The 23530-nt window shown below is 31.2% G+C and overlaps 3 protein-coding genes across 11 annotated transcripts; 1 reads left to right on the top strand and 2 right to left on the bottom strand.

Annotated features, from left to right (window-relative positions):
* Positions 1 to 640: 640 nt before the first annotated feature.
* Positions 641 to 1978, bottom strand: LOC107913158 (protein DOG1-like 4). Its single transcript, XM_016841635.2, has one exon. It carries the CDS (start codon positions 1656 to 1658, stop codon positions 897 to 899), a length of 762 nt encoding a protein of 253 aa, XP_016697124.1. The 5' UTR covers positions 1659 to 1978; the 3' UTR covers positions 641 to 896.
* Positions 1979 to 7351: 5373 nt separating this feature from the next.
* On the bottom strand, positions 7352 to 9278 carry LOC107913159 (CBL-interacting serine/threonine-protein kinase 12). The gene has a single exon (XM_016841636.2). The coding sequence runs from the start codon at positions 9073 to 9075 to the stop codon at positions 7639 to 7641; it is 1437 nt and encodes a 478-aa protein (XP_016697125.1). The 5' UTR covers positions 9076 to 9278; the 3' UTR covers positions 7352 to 7638.
* Positions 9279 to 18237: 8959 nt separating this feature from the next.
* LOC107913160 (SAP30-binding protein) lies at positions 18238 to 22175 on the top strand. Of its 9 annotated transcripts, none has more exons than XM_016841638.2 (9): positions 18238 to 18798; positions 18898 to 18958; positions 19057 to 19265; positions 19797 to 19998; positions 20675 to 20806; positions 20940 to 21007; positions 21097 to 21215; positions 21401 to 21448; positions 21613 to 22175. In XM_016841638.2, the coding sequence occupies exons 1-9, from the start codon at positions 18406 to 18408 to the stop codon at positions 21674 to 21676; spliced, it is 1296 nt and encodes a 431-aa protein (XP_016697127.1). In that variant the 5' UTR covers positions 18238 to 18405; the 3' UTR covers positions 21677 to 22175. The 9 variants fall into 9 exon arrangements, with proteins under 9 accessions (XP_016697127.1, XP_040958753.1, XP_016697131.1 ...); XM_041102819.1 differs by having other exon boundaries at positions 18239 to 18798; positions 21671 to 22175; XM_016841642.2 differs by having other exon boundaries at positions 18239 to 18798; positions 20926 to 21007; positions 21671 to 22175.
* The last annotated feature ends 1355 nt before the right edge of the window (positions 22176 to 23530 follow it).

Here is a 23530-nt window from a genome sequence, read left to right as displayed (position 1 = left end):
TATTTAAATTGAGATAATTATTTATAAACCTTTTTAAAAAATAGAAAAAATAGTCTTAAAAATAACACACCTCTTGATATTATACATAAATCAGAATTAAGTTCAATTCTTTAAATGCATTTTGATTTAAAACAATTGCAAATAGTTTGTACAACACTTTCCAACAATGCTCTTCTGGATTAGATCGTATACCGACTGCATTGTCAAGTATCAAGTTATAAAAATTACCATCAAAATAACATTGACACCTCATTGCCGGAAGGGATTGATTTGGAAAAGCATTTAACAAAGGAATCTACTCTGCTCATTCATACTATTCCTATATTTGGCTAAGGTGAGGTATATGCTAAATGGGTGTGGGTTGAATTAGCTTAGCCATAGTACAGAAGCTTGTGTTTTTTTGCATGCCTTGGAATAGCTTTTTGGATTATCCGATGTTTTCATGTCGTCTTAGCCGAAAATGCCATGAATTTTGCTTCACCGGTTCTTATATTCGATGTAATCTAGATATCTTTTTTTTTTCTGCTTTAACCAATTTTGAGGTTATATCAGTTTCAGGCTTGTCGGCAAATTGACATGCAGCTCTAAAAAGGAACACTTCAATCTCTAACAACGTGTCAATAGATCCCACACATACATATATATATATGTATATTTGTTGTTCAAGTTTTATGCAAATTGAAAAATGCGAAAAAGAAGGAGCAAAATTTAAAGCTGTGAGACTGACAAACCAGACAGACTCTAAAGAAAAAAAAAACCAACATTTCAACCTCGATGTAACGAGTAAAATCACCTACATCTGGTTACATGTGAACCTATATTAACACTGCTAGTATGGCGCATGCATTTAGCTCTGCCTACTTTGTCTGCCGCCGGCCATGCTCGATGTTGGAGCCTTAAAAAATGACATTGTTGTGTAGTTCTCCTAATATTATCGGATTCGAACCCTTTTGGTTATCCCTGTTTTGGCCCCATTTCCTGATCTGAATCTGAAGCATGCAGATCCCAGCCAAGAAATCCAGTGACTGTGATGGATTCAAAACATCCAAAACACCTTTCAAGGCCTTGAGTCTCACACAATCGGCCGCTTTCATCACCCTTTCTAGCCCTGCAAGTACACCCTTCAGCGCCACTTCAACTAAACCCTCCACCTGATGATTCCCAACCACCACCACCAGCTCCTCATTCCTTATCCGCCTCGCCGTACGAACCAACTCAACCATTTTCCGATCAGCCATTGCCACTTGTTGCCTCTCCATTTCCCTTTCCACTTTCTCTTCTTCCAACTTTATCTTCACCCTCAACTGTTCTATCTTTCGCACTTGCTCCTCCGTCAACTCAGCCACACTCTTCCTCCTCATTGACTCAACTACACCGAATATCATAGACGGTTTCCAACCGGTTAACCATGAACAAGCATTCTCTAACTTACTTAACCAAACCGGACAATAAAACACAAGCACATCTTCATGTGCAGCTGCCCATTTAACAGTGTAATATTCTTTATAATGAGCAGTCAGTTTCGAAACCAAAGTTTGATGCTCACTTTCACTTAAACCTTCCCTAGACACCCTTACTAACTGTTGTAAATACCCATCAAGTTGACATATCCACTTATCAAAAAACTCCGAGAACCGTTCACCGACCGGACTCGTCATTTCTAATGGAGATGATAATAGTATAATACAAACTCAAAGTGACAGTAAAAAAACACAGATGGCTAATGGTATAAGAAGGGGGATGACATGGGTGGACTGTGTGTCAATTTACACTGAGCTTTTTAAAAAACTAATAATGGGGGTGGGATTCAATTCAAGCTTTGACTAAGGCAGCTTGAAGGGGGGTTGAAGAGTCATGCATGCGTATCACCAGCTGGTGCTGATGTTGTTGTGTGGATAAACGTGTCGATATGGGAAACAATCTTGGTTCAACGTGGAACTCATTCACGCTTGTTTTCACCCTCCCCCTTCACATTTTTGCATACGGGCTTTTTTTTTCTTTCTTTTTTTTGGTGCTTAGATGAGAAAAATCTTGTTTATCACCAGCTAGCATTGTTTGTTTGTTTGTTTTTCCTTTTTTGGTGCTTACATGCTTGGTTTCTGGAAACGAGGAAATCATTTCTCCATGCCAAAACACGTTCATCTACCAATTGCTTCACCATTTTTTTCAAGCATTTTTATTTTTATTATAAGAAAAATGGCGTTAATTAATGGGTGAGTTTACTGTGATTATATTAATTGTTTCCTTTAATTTTAAAAGACATACAAAATAAAATAATTTATATTTGTTTTAATTTTAAAAGACATATAAAAGAAAATAATTTATATTTGTATAATTTTATATCATCATTTATTATATTGTATCAATTATATTAATAGACCAAATACTGAAAAATATATATCATTTTTTTTATTTTCCTTTTTAAATTGCAGGTTTAGTCTTGTAAACTCTACGACTTTAGATAACTTTTTTTCTTTAAATACGCCTAAGTTAATCTAACTTTTGCAAAGTGAGAATTCTTATAAAATTTCTCTAAGACACTGAAATATAGCGAAAGCAAACTTCAAAAAAAAAAGAGCAACGAAGAATAGAAAAGTCAAAAGAAAGATAACACACACCAACTGTTTGGATAAATAACTATGAATGGAATGAATGAATTGATTACAAATGAAGGGAGATGCATCTATTTATAATTGAGCTGCCCCAAAACCAACAGTATAGATAGAGTTACATCGATAGTCGGGATTAGAGCTTATCTACAATTGAGAGTCGCAAGTCATTTAAACTCTATACAATTTTAAGATTTACAGTATTTATCCTGGTAGCTCTAGTTTTACTGGAGTATTTCACCGAACTACTAAGGCTTCAAGTAGATACGCTTTTCCACTGGTTCCACGAATCGAATCAGTTCATGTGAGTTAAGTGAACCCCATTTAATAAATTGACTTCTAAAAAAACGCTCTGTGCGCAATAACCACGAGCTTTAATCTACTACTTATGACATTAAGATTCAAAACTCGAAAGACACAATAAGGGAGCCACAAACATTTGTTTCCACTTGAGGCATGCTTGGCATGAAAAATATTTTAGGCTTTTTTTTTTAATTTGAATATAGAAAATAAAATATTTATTAAACCACGTAACTCTAAAATTATTTTTGAAATATATATCTTAATACTCAGAATTATTTTCTAAATATCAAGAGAAAATTATTTATGTACATTACGAAAAGCTCAATCCTTATGTGTTGTTAAATCTTCATAAAATCTACGTGATGTTATTATTTATTGATTCAAACAACTTATTAATAAAAGGAATTCGACACTCATAGATATCGAGATCCTCTTTTATAAATATCACATTCAATTCTTTTTTATTTTCACCAAAAATTCCTCGTCACAAAACTTTTCAAACTCTCTCATTTTACGAAAGGAAAAAAAATCTAGATTTTATATGTATTTTACTTTAATGTTTCAAGAATAAATATATATATATGTTTCACGATGTTCTAGACAAGCCTCCGGACTATGAATTTACTATTTTCCCCCAAAAAACCCCTTAGTTCAATATCAAATGTTTCGCTATTCTAGCAAGCAATATTATCTTTTCAGTAAGTTGTATGGTCACGATGCTTAGACCACCTGTTAATAATAATATTAAACATTTAGGGTGTAATACATTTTATAAATGCTTCTAATTTTACCTTCAGCAAGAGGGAAATTGAGATTCTCAAAGAGGATAGATGTTATTCACTCTCATGAGTGTAAAATAAAAAAGGTAACTATTTACTTCCTTGGCGGTCAATATAAGCAATTTTGCATACCTTGACTGTATGTTCGGTTGTCTTGAAATTAGATAAAAATTAGAGATACATGAAATGAACTAAATTGTCAAACTTTTCAGTATCAATACACTTTCGATCAATTGAAGAATGTAAGCTCTAACGTGATATTAAATATTGTGAGAAGGTGGATTTTTTTAGAGATACTCGGAATAGTTGTTCAACCATATTAACCTAATCCAAATCCCACCGAAGTTGATCTTATAGTTGATACCTATTTCAAATGCCGCAACAAACACCTCTGCTAGATTGCGCTTAGAAATTCTCATTAGTGGATGCTCATTAACTGGAAGGTTTGTCAATAACGCCACATCATTCAACATATGGGTCTCTTTGATAATGAATGATCAACTGGTGACGTTATGTTACTTTCATAGCCATTGGAGAATACTCCAATATTGTTGCATTCTGAGCGACATATCCTTTCGATCTCAACAGACGGACAGCTTTACTGGAATGCTTCAAAATTTGAATTTAGAAAAAAAAAACATTAAGGTTTTCTATGAAAAAATAAACAAGTGAGATATTATATTTTGTAAATTTTAAAGTTAAAAAGTTTTTAATAGGACCTCGACATTCACAAAGATAAAGGTTAATTTAATTAATTGTCGTGATCTTTTCTTTTTCAAAGTATCATTATGATTTATGTTTTTTTTTTTTAAAATTTTACAAAGGACCTCGTTAGCCATGGATATCAAAATCTCATATAAGAAAATATATTTTGAGAGGTGAATTTTCATGAGCACCAAGGGGGCCTTCCCCTCTCCCAAAATTTTGAAAAAGTGTTGTTAGGCCCTTCAAAATTTATAAAAAATTTAATTAGGTCCCTAAAATTTTATAAATTATCATTAAACCTCTTAAAAAATTTTAATCTTAACTATCCTTTCAAAAAAAATTTAAAATTCTTATTAAGCCCTTCAATTTTTAAAAAGAAATTAATTAAACTTCTTAAAATTTTTAAAAATTCTTATTAAGTCATCCAAAAGTTTTAGAATTTTAATTATATCCCCAAAATTAACATCAAGATCCGTCACTGCTTGTAAACTTACCTATTTTGATATTTTCTCATGTTAGATTTAAAAAAACTTAAAAAGTAAAAGCAAAATACAATGAGTGTAAAGATAGACGTGGCACTTGGCAAAGACTGGCAATTTTATTTTAACCATGTTTGCATGGGGTCGGGCACGTGGGGTGTGTGAGTTGTTCTTGTGGGTGAGTCATAGTGTTATTTTCCACGTGTCTGTGCATATTTAATAATAATATATTTTTAGAAAAAACACCCACACACAATACATGAATTACAAATGTTTACCATCTAATAACCTTTACTATGTTTGATATCAGAGGTTGGTCCAATTTCATTGATTTGAAAGTTCAAATTAATCAAACTTCAACGAAAAACAACCCATGTGATGTGATATTCAAATAAACATGTACCGTCTAAAAGGGTTGAAAATTTCCAATCACATATAATATCTTATCTATTATGCTACCTCAACATTACCACACGTACAAAATGATATAATTTGACCCACAAAATTGGTCCACCTAAATCCTTAAAAGAATCCAAATATGAAAGTGATTATAACCTTTTATATTCTTATTTTTAATTTTTTTATTGTAATGAGCTTGAATTTAAAAATGTTAAATTTTAAAATCTGAAAAGTAAATAAGTTAAATTTCTAAAAATAGAAGCACATGGACTAAATTTCAAATTTATAAGAAATTCAGGAAATTATGACATATTTTAAGCAATATAAAATTTATCGATCTAATTCACTAGAACTATTTTTCAAGGACTAAAAAATTTGATACTTTTTAAATAAGATTTCAAGTTTGAATTTATGGATAAAGGACCAGTTTGGTATTACTTTTAGGAAGTACTTTTGGGACAAAAGTATTACTAAACACGCTATTTGAGAGAAAAAAATATTTTCCCCAAATTAAAAATGGATTCAAAAGCACTTTTTTTAGAAACTGAAAATTTTAACTTCCCTAAAATTTTTTTTTCCCAAATATACTTATAAAAACAACAGCTTACAAAATTCAACCTAATTCCAACTTGGATTATTAACCGCCCAATATAATTAGCAAACACAAATGTAAGAAAAAGTAAAAATATTCGAAAAGAACCGGAAAGTTAAAATGTTATAATACTACAAGTAAGCACAAGCTATATCTATAACGAATCTTGGGCTCCTCTCCAAGTGAGTATTGATTCAGGGAATCACTTTGGTTGTCATATAATGGAAGTCATTAGCCATTTCCACAATTGGTAACCACATTGGCAAATATTGCTTTAAAACAAGAAAATTTCAGAAACAGAACAAAACCCCCAACATGTGCAAACTATTTTCTTTTGCTCTTTATGAGGTTTTCTACAGTTTGACCAGTTATTAGAGTCAGAATTTTTGCAAGGCAAAGGACCAGACAAAAAAAGGGGTTTATTTCAATCACAGGGTTTGTATTTTGTAATAATGACAACACAGGAACGCAATCGTTAATGTCACAACAATGTGTTGTATAATTGTCTAATCCCAACAAAATCCTGTGGCTTATCCGAACGGAGTTGTCATCAACGAACCATGAATTAGATGTTCTAAAAAGTATATTTGGTTCAGTCATTATCTATGAGCTCTCCTTTCAATCATCTTCGGCTTTGTATAATAACAACACGCCATTAGACAACCATTTGGAGCTTTACAATTGATGTTTGCGGGATTTGGCAAGAAATGCAGTGTCTGATAATTGTATAAAGATGTTTACTAGTGCCTTTCATTTTCATCAAATGTTTATACAAATGAGATACATAACTTGCAAGTGACCATAATCATTCATGTCTTGATTGATAACTTAGTGTATTAATATAAGAAAAAGCTTAATTATTACATAACTATTAAAATGAGTTGTCATAAATAAAAAACCATTGGTATAAAATTACACTTGGAATTAGAAAGTCGAGTAAAACTGTAAAAATATAAATAATAATACAACCTTCAAAATGGTCAAAGCAAGCCATACGCAAGTGGCTAAAAATTAGCTAGTGAAAATAGTTTATTTCTAACTCATATACTATACTCGTACCAAATAGGATTTTAATTTTGGCTAGCATTTGTCTCAATGCCAACAAGATTAAAATATAGTCCCCTACTTTAAATCCAGACTTTAAATTCTTAGAAATAAAAATAAAAAGATTAAATTCCAAGGAATTGCAGCATATTTTAACCTACTAACAAATATAGGTTCCCTTCCTTGCACACAAATTTTCATCGTACTTTTACTTCATCCAAGACTTTGAAAAACTTAGAAGGTCAGAATAAGTTCATATCACAAATTAGACCATAAGAAGGTAAAACTGGAAAGTGTGAACTCATTTATATCAGCAGCAAATACTAAACTCAGCTGGTTACAATTTGAGATTAAGGCTTTTTGAACATGCTTGCCATAATTGCAAATGATACTGCTCATGCTTTATGCTAATGCAAGCTTCAAAGACCATAAAAGTAAAAATATATCAATATATCATAGAGATTCATTTCACAATAAAGTTGATGGGAATGTACAAGCCAGAAACCAAATTGCCAAGATTAGTAGAAATCTGTATTCAATTTCTCTGTATTCTACTATGTCCATCTCGATACAACAACAAATCATATATATATTAAGTCATCTAAGTAGCACAACAAAAACGAGAACATATACGAAAGATGAACAAAAAAGCAACTCTTTATGATACACATGAAGAAAAAAGAGAAAAAAAGCGTACCCTTTATATTTCCCTTCTTCCCCTTTCTCTTCTATTCAGTATCCGAAGGTAAATATGATGATGAAGTAGCAAGTGAAGCTGCTGCAGAAGATTGTGATTCCTCAACCATTAATTTCTTTAACCCGGGTTTCAATTCCCTGTTACAAAAATCCTCATACTCTCCTCGTTCCCCTCCTTTCTTCTTCACTTCCACAACGACTAATGAAGGGGTTAATTCGAATATCTCAGCAGCAATCGATAATGGACCTTTAGCTCCTTCTCTAGAACCCTCCAAGCTCACTCTACAATCCTTTTTCCTCACTGTAAAGCTAACAACCTTGGCTATCTCCTCCAATTTCGATATGATTGTCGAAACCGGTGCCCCTGAAATGAACCGGGAGCCTTCTTCTCCTTCCTCGAACAACCCGGATAGGTTGAACCCTGGGGAGAAAGAAATAAGGTCGAACGCGTTTAAACTAGCTGGCCTTGGCAATGTGCCAACTCGTTTCCTCGTTTCCAACTCTGTTTCTGACTCAGACATTGATGATTGGTCTGAACATGACCCAACATCATTATCATCGTCTTCGACACTGCATAACTTATCATCTTCGATGTAGAACTTAATATGTTTAAACCCCTTTTTGAACCAACGTTTCTCCATGATTTCTGGAATCGTAATTCTTGTTTCCGGGTTGGTGTCTAGGAGTTTGGTGAGTAACCGAATTAACTCGGGTGAAAACCATCTCGGACACCTAAACTCACCCTTGTAAATCTTCTTGTACATAGCCATAATGTTCTGATCTTGAAATGGTAAATACCCTGCCATTAGAACAAATAAAATCACTCCACAAGACCAGATATCTACTTTCGCCGCATCGTATCCTTTCCTCGCCAAAACTTCCGGCGCAACAAAAGCCGGGGTTCCACAAAACGTGTGAAACAAACCGTCTTGCCGGATCTGATCCGATACAGCACTCAACCCGAAATCAGAGACTTTCAAATCCCCATTTTCATCGAGAAGTAGATTTTCAGGTTTCAGGTCACGGTGGTAAACGCCACGCGCGTGGCAAAAATGAACGGCCGAGATTAATTGCTGGAAATACTTCCTAGCAACATCTTCTTTTAATCGCCCTTTAGCCACTTTATTGAACAGTTCACCACCACGAACGTATTCCATAACGAAGTAGATCTTGGACTTAGTAGCCATGACTTCGAATAATTGCACAATGTTCGGGTGGCGAACGCGGCGGAGAATAGAGATTTCGCGCTTGATGTGAGCGATTAAACCACTCTTGAGAATCTTTTCCTTGTCGATCACTTTGATGGCTACGTTATCACCGGATTTGACGTTACGAGCGTGGTAGACTTTAGCGAAAGTGCCATGGCCGAGGAGCTTGCCGACCTCGTAGCGTCCTAAGAGAAGAGTTTGGCCATTGTTGGCGTCTTTCTTTGATGAGGTTGCGGCGTTGGACTTGGAGGTGGAATCCATTATCGTAGATGATTAGGGTTTTCGCTTATTTGAGAGAAAAATGGGAAATTTGATTGATTATTGATTGGCCATTAGAAGGCCTGAAGGGGCTTTTTGTTGCTGTTGTTCTTGTGTGTATAGGTGTCCTTCGTTGAGAGGGTAAGTGAGTAGCTTAAAGAAATTGAATTTGTTACCGGGTTAGGGAAAGCAGATGCTTTTATTTTGGAAGGGAATATACTGTCTGCATTTATATATATATATATAATATTTTATTAGTTTTATTCATAAAGTTAAAAAAAATCACATTTTCCATAAAAAAATCATATATTAATTTAGAGATCACAATGGCCGAATATCTATAATTGTTTTAATTATTGGAATTTTATTTTTTTTGAAAATTTAATTTCCTTTATATATACTATATAAAAGTATTTTATTAGGTTGTCACTATCAGTCGAATCACTAATTTAATTAAAAATTTACAATAATATCCATATGTAATTAAAATAAATTATAACATAAATCAATTAAAATATGGATATGGTAAGGTTTGATCCTGTAATAAATGATGTCTTTTATACATTTTTATTTTAATATGCACAAACTTATTATCCCCATTAATTATATATATTAATAATGTTATTAATTTAGTTAATGTCATAAGTAAACTCGACACTAACTCATCATTGTTGACAAAACCATGATAACTAATTGTAGTGCATTTAGTATTATTTATCTAATGTATTTATGTATTTGAATTTCATTTTACTCACAATTTAATTTTTTTAATTTTAATATTGTACATCTTTCATGTGTTATTATGATTAATTAGTTTCAAACCATGTGTTATTTTTAAACTTCTAAATATGTGGTTTCCGCATGCATACGCTTGTTATCTATAAATTATTCAAGTTTTTTTTATCTTAATTAAATTAAATACTATTATTTGTGTTAAATTTATCCAAAATTTGAATTCGTTTATTATCTACAAATTATCTAAGTATTACCATCTAAATTCAAATTCGAATGAGATACTATTATGTGTTGAATTTTTAAATTCGTAAGCAAAATCAATTTCAAAAAATATCTAAATTGACAAAATTTTTAAGTTTGAATCCGCTAAAATTATTTTTTATATAATTAAAATTATAAGTATTTTTGAATAAGCTGGTTAGATATCTATATTGAAATATTGTTGACAATATAACTAAATTTTGATTTAAAGATCATGAATAAGATTTGATAATTTACTTTGAAACAAAATAGGAGAAAAAACAAGATAGTTATTATGATAAACTTGATTTGATAATTTACTTATTTAAGGAATAAGATTTATTATCTTGGTATTTTTTAAAATATATATTATTAGAATTTTCATATATATTTTAAGACTTTTAATTTTTTTTGTTAAATTTTGAGAGGGATCAACTTATACAATTTCAAAACTATCAATAATCAAAGGGGTATTTACATCAATTTATTTTTCGAGTTCTAAATTATCCGATTTGTAAAATTCAACTTCAATTTAACTCAAAAGACTTAATTACTTATTAAAATTAATTTGAAAAATCAAATAAAAATAACTCAAATTAGATCGAATTAAACTCATCCAACCAAATCTACATTTGTTATCCCAAAAAAATAATACCTTAAAATTTAAATAATAAGTATTTAAAATATTTATCTACATTAATTCTAGATTTATAATATATAATAATTTTAAAATTCAAATCTAAATATTTATCCCCATTCATTTTGTAAACAAATATAGATTTTTTTTAATTTAAAATTTTCTTCTTTATTTATTTATTTATTTATTTATTTATTTCACTGCCACCGCTTGAATTATGGAAATTAATAAAAATATTTAAAGGTTTTATTTTAACATTATATTCTCCAGGGTGGCTAGGGGCTGAAAGGGCCCGCCTCATAAAATACTTTCTATTTAAGTATTTTAAAATTTTAAATTAATAAAAATAAAATTACATTTTAATTCTTAAAAATAATAAAAATTTAAATTAATATTTTAAAAATTATTAAAATCATAAAATTATATTTTTATTATCGTAAATTTCTACTCCTTAAAAATATTTTCTGATTTCCGCCATGATATTTTCTCGCATAAACTCTAAAAAGAAAACATGGAATGCAAAGGCAATACAAAGTGCCAACAAAATATGCTCTATATTCCTTTTTCTTTTTTACTCTCTTTTAGCCATTTATTTATACGAATACGTAAAGAAATTGAATGAATTGTGTTAGGGGTGTAATGATATTTTTATAATAGAAAATAACTTTTGTGTTTTACACACCACATTCTTTTCAAAAAAGCAAAGCAAGATTTAGAGCCGAAATCTCAAATTTTTGTTTAGGAGACTCGGAATTAAATTGTTTATTTATGATGGTCTAAATATAATTTTATTATTTTAGTAATTTATATTTTTGTAATTTTTTGAATGATTAAATTAATTTTTTTATTATAGGAGTCGAGGTTTAATTTAAAATTCTAGAAATTTTAAAAAGGCTAAAAAAATCTCATTTTGGGAGGGCCGGAGCCCTCGGGTAGATTCGACTAGATAAAATATTTTTCAAATCAATTTAAATAAGTAATTCAGATTAGTTTTTTTAGTTTGAGTGGAGTTGAATTTTTATAACTCTTGAAAACAGATAAATTGCTGTAAATACCTTTTAGATCCCTGTTATTTTAAAAAATGTTCAAATTGATCCCTCTCAAAAATTATGAAAAAAAAGAATTCGAAAAAAAATTTAAAAAACTTTTAAATTATAAAAAAAATACTAAATTTTATAGCTTAAACAAGTAATTTACAAAATCAAGTTTTATCCTGTTAAAGCATATTTTTTTCCTCTTATTTCGCTTTGAAATACATATGATATCAAATTTACGTGTTCTAGCTTGAGATTTAGTCATATTGTTAACAAGATTTTAATTTGGTATGTTTAAAAAAGTTTAATTAACTTGAATAAATTTATTCAACTGAACTCAAATCAAATTTAATTTCGTACGACTCACTTCAAAACAATTTCAAATTGACTTAATATAATAAATTATGACTCATCAACTCAGCTGCTTCAAAATTTTTTAACCTTATCTCTGATAACATAAATTATGTTTTTGAAAAGAGACGTGGAAACCGAAAACCTTACCTAAGACCAAAATGTTTGGGTGGAGAATGGGTCACAAGATTCTCTCTACAATGGTTAAATGTGTCCCTTTTTCATTATATAATGACCCTCAGTATAGAAGATGCGATAATTCGAGAGAGGATGTTTTGCATGTCATTCAGGATTGCCTTTTCTCTAACAAGGTATTGATGATAATTTACTTAATGCCTCTTTTTGCCGGTTCATTGATTGGATGAAATTCGCAATACAAAAGCTTGACAAGGAGGCTTTCACAAGGCTTTTGGTGGTCCTTTGGCAGCTTTGGAATGCTCAGAACATGGAGCTCTATCAAGGAAATGTCATGGTTCCACAAGATGCTATTTTCTAAGCTTGGACACTCCAGAAAAACTTCAGAATTCATAATCGTATTCAAGCACCCCTTTTGCCTAGAAGACCCAAGGTGGTGAAATAGGAAGCACCTATTGGTGAGCAGCTCAAGCTTTACGTTGATGCGACATAGTGAACATATGAGCAACTATGGGAGCAATCATGTGGGATGAGGATGCCATGTTCGTATGGGTTGCACGCGTCAACTTGAGGGATCTTTTGATAGGCTCTCAATCGTGGCCATTGCTACTTTGGGAGCACTTTTCTAGCTAAGGAGCATGGCTTCCCCCGTATCATTTTTTAGGATTGTGTGCTAGCTTTGATTCCATTATTTTCCGGGATGTTCATAAGTCCGACCGTTGGGATTATACATAAATTAGCCCGATAACATGGATTTTTATTTTAATTTGGACTATTCAGATGTTTTTCATCGATTTATATTAGAGGACAATTTAATTACTTAATGATATTTTGCTCTTTTTTGGGTACTCTTTATATATATATTATGTCTATGTTTAGGTTTGTAATTATCTCTCTCAACAATATTATTTTCAAAATTCGAATATACAGTCTCCTCTTAATAATATTTTATTTTACTTTAGTAAGCTATTTTTTTCCTTTAGAAGTTTCTTTTTCTCATAAAACACAATTTTTTTATAATTTTATTTAAAATATCAATGTGAAACGTATTATGTATGTTAATAATATGGGTTTTTTTTAAATTATTGTCGCGATCTGATAAGGAAAAAAAAAGAGAAATGGAAAGAGAGAGTAGAATGGGAGGAACCTACGTGGGAAAATTAAAGAAAGAGGCGGGTGAGATATAAATCGGTGACAGCTCAACAACAATTCGAGTCGACAGAACAGACACAGCGATTTCATGGTTAAAGAGTGCTGCAAGTGGGGAGAGCGTGTTATATGATTGTTGTCTATCTCACTTTATGTTGCACATTGCATTCCCAACACCCATCTCTTTTCAAACCTAATCTTCTTCCTTACCAACCTGCTGAAACAGGAATGCTCACCATTTTCCTTAATTATGCTTACGTGGATACGTGCACTACACGCTGCCATGCCATTTCCCCCTTCTTAATGAATTCAACAGGTTTTATTTTAAACTTCAAATAAATCTTTTTTATTAAATTTAATATTCCAATAATTTTAAAATGAATCAGGGTGTAGCTACGGGCTTGCAGGGCCCCTAAAATGAAAAGTTTATCATTTAGACTTTTGAAAATTTTTAAAATTTTAAATTAATAAAGGTAAAATTACACTTTAGTCCCCTTAAAGATGATAAAATTTTAATTTAATCCTTTAAAAATTTTAAATATATAGACTATTAAAATGATGAAATTATATTTTTACTGTTACAAAAATTAAAATTTAATTTCGACCCTTAAAAAAAAACTCCATCAATCCAATCTTTGATCAAATTTTTAGCCATTCATGATTAAAAATATAGAAAAATTCATGTTGGCTAATACTAATTTTCAGCCTGAAGTTTTAGGAATTATGGAATAAATACTTGAAAAATAAAGACTTTAATAAATGCTATTATATATAGAACTGGTTAAAACTATGAATTGGAATCAAGAATCAAACTATTACGGCACAAGCTATGAATTAATTAATTAAGGATTTAGAGATCAACACATTTTAATTAGTGAATATACCTAGGAGGTCTCTCTAGCAATTTAGTCTTTGTATTATTAAAAACATCAAATAATGTCAAATTGGAAAAATTGGAATAAAGTTTACAATTTAAAAAACATGGTTTATTAAAGTTAAAAATTTTATGGTACCATAACTGAAAATTTTTGTTTAAAATTGAAAAAAATTATTTTCAAGATATTTTTTATACAATAAATGTCAATTCTATTACTTTGGACTCTTTTTATTATTTTTTTGTAGTATAAGAAATAAATTGATTCATTTAATAATAGATAGACAAATTTGATTCAATCCCTATAATACATGGACCTAGTCTCAAGTGCTTTAACTCATTCTAATTGCGCATGATGGATCTCGATACCTTCGCCATTACCAATTAAAAGCTTTATTTAGTGTATAAAATCAAGGTTTAATGATAAATTTGGCCACTAACGTTTACATATTTTTATTAAAATGGCCCTAATTGTATTCTTAAGCTTCTTTTTTTTGTCATCAACCTTTGTTCTCTTTTTCAAATTGTTTTTTTTAACAGATTTTGTGAAAGTACCGTTAAAAAAGTTAACCGGATGGTATGGAATTTCATACGTGGAATAGTTTTAATGAGATGTAATTTATTACTTAGATAACCCAATAAAATAATTACATGCTGAAAATAATAAAATAAATAAATAATTCATGAAGTTAATTTAAAGAAAATAAATGTAATTATCTAAAAACAAGTTTCAAAATGAATGCATGCATTCAGTATTTTCGGTTTGATTAATTAATTATCTTTATGAAACATTTTAGTAAACAAACGTATGCATTCATTTTTTTTAATTATGTTTATTTTATTTAAATTAAGAGTTTTTTTTAATTTCATGTATGATTTATTTATTTTATTATTTTTTTACATGTAATTATTTTATTGAGTTATCTAAGTAATAAATTACATCTCATTAAAAATATTTTACATCATCCACGTTAATTTTTTAACAGTACTTTCATTAAATCTGTTAAAAAAAAAACAACAAAAGTTGATGACCCAAAAAGACTCAAAAATACAATTAGATCATTTTGACAAATTATGTAAATATTAATGACCAAATTTAATCTCATATTTTTTTATAATTGATTATTGTTTAAATACACATGAAATGTGCCGAGATTTCAAAATGAAGCTAAGAATTTTTTAGACAACATAGCTACTCGTGTTGTTAGTTTATAAAATTTTGATTTTATAATGAAATCAATGGTTATAATCGCATAAATTGCTGTTTAATTTCTATAAAAAAAATACACGTGACCAGTAAGATACCATTGACTTTTTCTTATACAAAATAAATATAATTAATTAAAAGTCGGAGAGGAACTCGTGAAAAAACAAATAAATAAGAGAAATGTCATTTGGTATGCAGTGAAATTAATTAAGATATTAATTTATTTAAGTTGAATAAAATCACTCAAAATAAAAGTAAATATTATATGATATACTTTAAATTAATAATTATATTTTAAGTGGACCACGTGAATAAATATAGCTGGTACTGTATTTTTTATGGTTGCACTTAATCATCGACGAGGTACATGAATAAGAAAAGTACACCTGGCCAATCTGGCATTGGGGGGGGGGGCGATAAATATAAAACAGGCAGCTAACTTAGTATTAAATTTGATATTTTTTTTCGATTGAGTGTTAACTTAACTGATATAAGTGTTGTTGTTAATGTAGGAGGATGTGGGTTAGATTACATTAAAGCGTATTATCCTCTTATTTAAAAGGTGATGAGGGACTATGAGTAGTTTAAGGCATTGTATCAAACAGAGTAGATATAATAAGAACCTATAATGATATTAGAATGTCCATGAGTCGGGTTTGGTTCGAGTTAGGCCCAACCAAAATCTTAGGCCCACTTGCTAGGCTTGAAAAATAGGCCTAAGATTTTGTCCAAACTCGACCTGTATATATTAAATTTTTTATATAATTTTTTTTAAAAAATTAATACATCAAAAATACCAAAAACATTAAAATAAATATTTTCCCACTAAATTAGAAATAAATTAAAAAAATATGTATACTTAAATAACACTAAAATAAGTGTAACTTAACAAGCAAATATCTCTAAAATAATAATAAAATTAATAATAAAACAAGAGTTATACAATATATAAACAATAACAACAAAATAATAATAATATAATAGTGAAATGATAATAAAATAGTGAAAAAAACAGAAAATAATAACAAAACAGTAAAAAAAAAGAAGAAGAAAATAGCAGTTTTTTTATAAATTTGGGCTAGACCGGGTTCAGAGAGCAAGAAAAGCCTTACTTAAAGCCTGATTCGTTTTCTAAATTTTTTTAAAATTATATTTTTATCCAAATAATTTCGCTTTTTAAACAGCCCGACCCCATCCATTTACACGTCTAAATCAACTTAATGTCTGGTTTCCATCACGTCTTTTTGGTCAATTTGTCCTTTTTTTTTCTTTTGCAATAATTTGGTAGAAAATAAGGTTATTGTTGAACACTCGTGACTTCATCAAACCAAATCCACCAAAGATTTTAAAATCACTATCATCCTTTTTTTAATCAATAAAAACTTTTCCGCAAGTAGAAAATGTTAAAATAACTCATCATTTAGAAAATATGTGAAAATATATTTAAATATATAAATTGTCCTTTTTTTTAAAAAAAAATCATCTATTTGTATTGTTAAAAATTAGCATGGCTAACGAAATAACGATATAGTAACATGTAGCATGCCATGTACCTCATATTGATATACAGGAACCAGATTTTAACAATAGAATTGATGAAATTTTTAATAAAAAGACTAGTTTGCTTTTTGATCTAATGTAAAATAACTAATCTGCCCATTTCTTCAGTAGAGGGGGCAAAATACAAGCTGACTCCTAATAGAAAGACATTTATAATACTTTTACATTTTTAAGCACATAGTGAAAGTTGATAATATAGACTACGGAGAAAAGAAAAGAGGGTCTTAGGTGAATATTTATACTTAATTTTTAAGTTGTTTGAAAAACTAGTTAAAAAATTATTCATTGGTTGACCTCTGACTATGTTAGTATTAGTTTGCAGAGTGACTAATGAAGTAACCCATCTTTCGCGTAACTTGTCTTGTGATCAACGATGAGTTTTGCTAAATGTTTGAGGCTTTTGTGAGCTCAAATTTATGTAACACTATGTCATGCTTTTGCATTAGACTTGTTACACATACCTTGCCAAACCTTCATACCTGTTCAAAGAGACTACATTATACGCATTGTACCTCACCTAGACTAAGACCACAGCAAGCTTGTCCATCTTGATAAGATTGCTTTCAATGGTCATATTAACTCACGTAACCAATTTAAGAAAATATTTACAACAAATGACAACCCACAAATTACAAGACCGGTGTCGTATAAGTGTACCCTTAAATATCTCTAAACCTTACAACAGGTAATAGATTATGAATATTAGAATATCAATAAAAACGGTTCTTCTCAAGATCTCCCCTCATTCATTCTAAGGGATAGTTTAGTATTGTTTTTAAAAAACACTTTTGAGACAAAAATATTCTTAAACAAGCTGCATTTTGAGAGAAAAAGATGCTTCTCCAAATCAGGACATATAAAAATTTACTTTTTCCTAAAAACACTTTTAAGGGGCATTCCTACTAGGCTTAACACTCTTAACTCCGTATAATACCTCCTCATTTACTGTATGCTACTCTCTACCGTTCGAGTGAACAACTTTGACTCATCAACAAGACTATAACTTTGATAATTGGTATAAATAATTTCAAAATGAATATTCTTATTTTGCGATAATAATTTACAACTCCAAAATAACATTGTAAATGAATCCGCCTTTTGAGCTCTAAATTATCGGGAATGAGAAATAGGTCCAATAAGAAATGGGTTGGGCCTTAATTTGAAGGATCAAAATGTTTGTTTGGGCTTGAACCGTGACCCGACTTTCAGATCCAGCTCTTTCACCTATCAAAATCAAAATCAGCCTTGACAACACTCACCTCCAACCCCACCAGAAAATTTTCGAAAATTACTGCTTCCCCTATCAACTGGTTCTGAAATCCAAACCCTAATTTTCCTAATCCGAAACCCTAATAGAACTAGTTTTCAAATCAGTTAAGAAATTCCCGCCGAATCAGGAACCCTAGATTCCATGGCGTCGAGGAAAAAGGAATCCGAAGGGATTGCCTTGCTATCCATGTACAACGATGAAGATGACGAAGAAATGGGAGACATCGAAGAAGGTGACCACCGGCAAAACCAACAAACTGGGGAAGAAGAAGAAAAACAACAAGAAGGGCAACCGCTAGAAGAAGAAAACGAGTACAGAGAATCTAATAACAATATGGAAGAAGATTCGAGAACCAACGATAATACGCCTCCTTTTCCTCACCAAAACACCAACCTTTCACAACAACAGCAGGAGCCTTCTGTTTCTTCGCCGCAGCAACCTCAACCTTTTGTTGCGTCGAAGAGAAGTGGAGGAGGAAGGCTGACCATTGTTGATTATGGCCACGATGAAACTGCCATGTCACCGGAGCCCGAGGTAATCCCCTCTCCGCCTTGCCAAAGACTTTTTTTTTTTTGAATTCCTTTATTGTTTAATGATACGTGGTTAGATTACTTCCTCCATGTTTAAGTGCAGGAAGGGGAATTAGGAAGCAGTGATGACCTCATGATTGGCATAGAGCAACAGAATGCCAATGGTACTTATTTATTTCCTTTTTTCCCTTTCATTCGATTAATTTAACTACAAATGTTACTTTTAAAATCGATAGCTTCCTAATTCGTCATTTGTTTGCAGGTGATTTTCAAGGAAAAACGCCTCCAGCGGCTGTTCAGCTGACTCCGCAATCATCGGATTTAGAACCATTACAGCCTGAGACCTTGACCAATGCTGTTAATGAATCAGATGGTGTAGAAGTTGAGGAAGCCGTTTCTGTAGACAATTTTGATCCCTTGGATAAGTTTCTTCCACCTCCACCAAAGGTCAAGTGCTCGGAGGAGCTACAAGTAAGTGTCTTTTGTATGCTATTAGTTATTAATTATATTTCTTTGGACCTAATGTAAAAAGCTTGAAGTTATCCTTATGTAACCCCACCCAAATGTTAACAGTTGAGATGGACCATGTTGTGCTGGAACTTCTGTGTTTCTATGAGAGAGGAAGGTAGCTAGGTGTAGTTAAGGTTTTCTTATTTGCCATCTGAAGGCATGCTGATCCATGGCACTCAATAAGTTGTAAATGTCAGATTTCTGTTTCCACAGGCCTGATTTGTAATTTTTAGCTCACTCACTCCTGAATTTCATTTGGTTTATTTAACTACAATGTCAGTTGTTGCCGACTTGCCACCCTCTGCTGCTGAATGAAAGATTGGTAGTTCATGATACCTAATCCTTATGTATTAGTGGTTGTCTTGCTCTTTTTTCATTTTTATACCAATGAGCATACCCCTTGTTGATAATCTAGAATGATCCAAGTTATATTGCGTTTTCCTTCAGTTTTATATATTGATGACCTTCATTTCTTTCTGTATGTTACTACAGAGGAAAATAGATAAATTTCTCAACTTGAAGAGAGCTGGAAAAAGCTTCAATGCTGAAGTTCGGAATAGGAAGGATTATAGGAACCCTGACTTCTTGCTGCATGCTGTGAGGTATCAAGATATTGATCAGATAGGGTCTTGCTTCAGTAAAGATGTGTTCGATCCTCATGGATATGACAAAAGCGACTTCTATGATGAAATAGGTTATAACATTAGCTTCTATAATTCTCTCTTTTATATATTGAATCAGTGTTGTCAAGGGTAAAAGTCACGCTCTAGGCGCTAGAACCCTTGTATTGTCTCAGGCACAAGGGGGAAAAAAAAAGCACTAGCCTAAGTGAAGTAAAGCACAAAATGCATGTGTGCAAGTTTTTGTATGCATAATAAACTCTGAAGTGTGATCTACTTTATTTTTATCTACAGAACATGTGATTTTTTTAGTAAATATGCATGATTTCCTTATGATCAATGTCTAAGTTGAATACTCAAATATTGAGCAGTACAAAGTTGGTTACTATCCCTTTCTTACTAGTAAATGTATATCTAATGAAAGAAGTGAAAAATGAAAGAAATTAAAGAGATCTTCAATCAGATGGTTGTTTCTTATGTTTATCGCCTTACAATAAAGCATGCCTAGGTGCACTATGTGTGCACTTGATCAAATGGGTCTCTCCTGAAAGGGTTTGAGGTGCTTTTGTTGTCTAGTGCTAAGGTGTAGGTGCACCTAGTCGCACTCTATGCTCAATTGGCATTGGATGCATCTAAGCATTAACTGTTGAGTGTTGCTTTCTCTTATTTGTTTTCGTCAAAGCTTTTGCTATTAATCCCAATATATTTTCACACATTTTACTGTTCTTAAACTTGTTTGCTTAAATGCAGAGGCTGATATGAAATGTGAAAGGGAGAGGAAGGAACAAGAAAGCAAGAAGAACCAAAAGGTCGAATTTGTACCTGGTGGAAATCAACCGGGAGCGGTTCTTCCTGCTCCAAAAGTTAGCATGCCTACTGCAGGTGTTTTTCCTTTACTTTTTTTTTTCCTGATGAAATGTTCTTATGAGTGTATGTATTTTGAGATCTAGCGAGGTTGTTTTTATATTGATTGATTGAGGCTGTTCAGTTGCGGCTGGGAGTGGTTTGCCTTCAGGTCCAACTGCAGTGGATAACAACATTGTGCGGGATGGTAGACAAAACAAGAAATCAAAATGGGATAAGGTACTAACTTGTCTTAGCATCTCTATCACAAATACATCATCTGTGATATCATGAACCCTAAGTTTCTCATTGTTTCATGTAACTTCCAGGTGGATAGTGATAGAAGGAATCCTCTTCCTGCTGGAGCACAGCATTCTTTATCTGCTGCTGGAGCACATACAGTTATATTATCAGCTGCTAATGCTGGAACCGGGTACACAGCTTTTGCGTAAGTCCTATAACTTGATGAAAAATTGTTCAGATCTTCCCCCTCGATTTCATGCATTTTAATCTGGATAATAATCTCTTTTTTTTTTTGCGGCTGCATGATTAATTTATTGAAACAAACAACTTAGAGCTAGTGCTTACCGCTTAGTAATCAGTATTGATATCATTTTTATTCTTAAATGGCAGACAGCAGAAACGGCGAGAAACAGAAGAGAAAAAATCCAGTGAAAAGAGGTTGGATAGAAGATCTTAAATTGATCATTTATAGTTCTTGACAGTGTTCCAGAAAACTGTTTGTGAGGCTGAGAACCAGCCCTTTGCGTTTTTGTACCTTTGGAATGTTTATATTGCACCTTGTAGATCACTTACCTAATTATAGCCCCATATTGATGCTGTAGTGATGCAATAATGCTTTGCCTAGCTGTGTACCATCGAGGTCTAACTTTTGGTCTTCAGCTTTAACGCAGTAAAGCAAGCGTAGCACGAGAAAGATTGGTCAAAATCTCACATTCCTTGTCTTAACCGAGAGGGATGCAAATAGTTCGAAGAGCCAAGCAAGCCATGGTCATATCATCTTCATCTTGAAAGCATTTATCATTCTTTTGTGCTTAAAAATACATGGCTATCCCTTGGATGTTTATGTTACCAATTTCTATCATAATATCTGTTGAGGCAAGCAGGTGGGGGTGATTTCAAATATGCATGAACTTTGCTGCCAAAATACGAGGCAAAAATGACAATATATATTAGATGGGGTCATGGTCATGGGGGTTGGAGATAGAGAAAGGGGCTCAAAGTTCAATGGTGCCTGTCTTTGTGTCTTTGGCATCAAATGAGAGACGTTGGAGATTCGTACACTGTTCCCTGCATACGTTTCAATCTCAGACTCAGATCTTTATTTAAAGCAATTGTTTCTGGTTGAATTACACTCAAGGCCATTAAACTATTATCAAGTTTACCATTCGGTCACTCAACTTAAAAAAATTACGAAATTGTCTTTAAATTGTTTAAAAGTTTTCATTTAAGTTTTTAAGTTATTAGGTTAAGGTTTTTTTTTATTATTTTAAAAAAAGTCTGATTAGTGAGTTTCAAGCAACAATTGGTATGGTAGATAAGTACCTATTGATAAGTAAAATATATTTTAGATTCAAGTCAATGTGATGGTTAATATTGGAGATTAGAATAAAATTGTCTAGATTTTGGTTTATAGGATAGTTTTATAAGAAAAAAAAGTTGAATTGTAAATGAAAAAGTGAATGCAAACTTTTGATTGGTGTAGTTAGAAAGCTATATAAGAACGGTTTTAACAATTTAGTAACTTCAATAAAAAAATTTAAATAATTTAATGATTATTTTGTAATTTTTTTGAAGCATAGTTTAGTGACATTGGATATATAGTTTATCTTTCTCTTAATGTATATCATTTTTAAAGTTTGTTTTAAGAGTAGAATATATTTTAGCATTGTAAATGATCTTTTGCTAAAACTACTTATAATGCTGAAAATAAACTTGGTAAAAAAGGTTCGTTTAAAGCAATAAGAATGGCAAAAAATGTTGGACAAAAAGAGAAAAAGGAATGGTAAAGTGAACTTATCTTTAATAGCTAAGATCAAATCACTGCCATGGTCAAGCAACAAACAACGGTTATGATGGAATTTGAAAGATTTTTTTTTATATTTCGATAATTATATTGAGTTTTAATTAAATTAAAATTTAAGTCTAATAGAATTTTCGAATAGAGATAAAATTCTCTAATTAAAATAAATTTAAGAGAAAATTTATACACGTAATTTACATGATAAAATTTAATCTAGAACCCTCACCATTCTCATTAGCTAGTTTCATTGCATACAATAAATGCAAAAGGGAAAAACATTGTCTAAAATCTAATTTCCATAAGATATCTATATGTATATAGAGAATGAATTGTATGAAACTGTGATTCATGTCATCTTTATCATTTTCTAATAGGATAATAACAAATTAGTTTTTTTTCTAATTAGTAAGTTTTTTTCCCTGAAAAAATTTAAATCCAACTAAAAATAGTAAAAATCAGAAGAAAAAAATTTTGATTTATGATTTTTCTATTAAAAAAATAAGGATGATGTGGAATCACAATTTCATATAATACTTTCTATATATATTGTATTGGTTTGGTTGGGTGAATAATAAATATGTGAAAAGTAATTAAAAGAAACAATGAGCTGTAAAAATTTAATAATGAGAAGACCAACGGTAACATTTGCGTTTTGGCTGGTTGCTTAAGGGGTAATTTCGGAATACCAGATAAAGTTAACGGAACCTTTTTCTGCATAT

The sequence above is a fragment of the Gossypium hirsutum genome, chromosome D10, assembly GCF_007990345.1.
Source record: "Gossypium hirsutum isolate 1008001.06 chromosome D10, Gossypium_hirsutum_v2.1, whole genome shotgun sequence".
NCBI classification, from domain to species: domain Eukaryota; kingdom Viridiplantae; phylum Streptophyta; class Magnoliopsida; order Malvales; family Malvaceae; genus Gossypium; species Gossypium hirsutum.
This window is presented reverse-complemented; position numbering and strand designations above follow the sequence as displayed.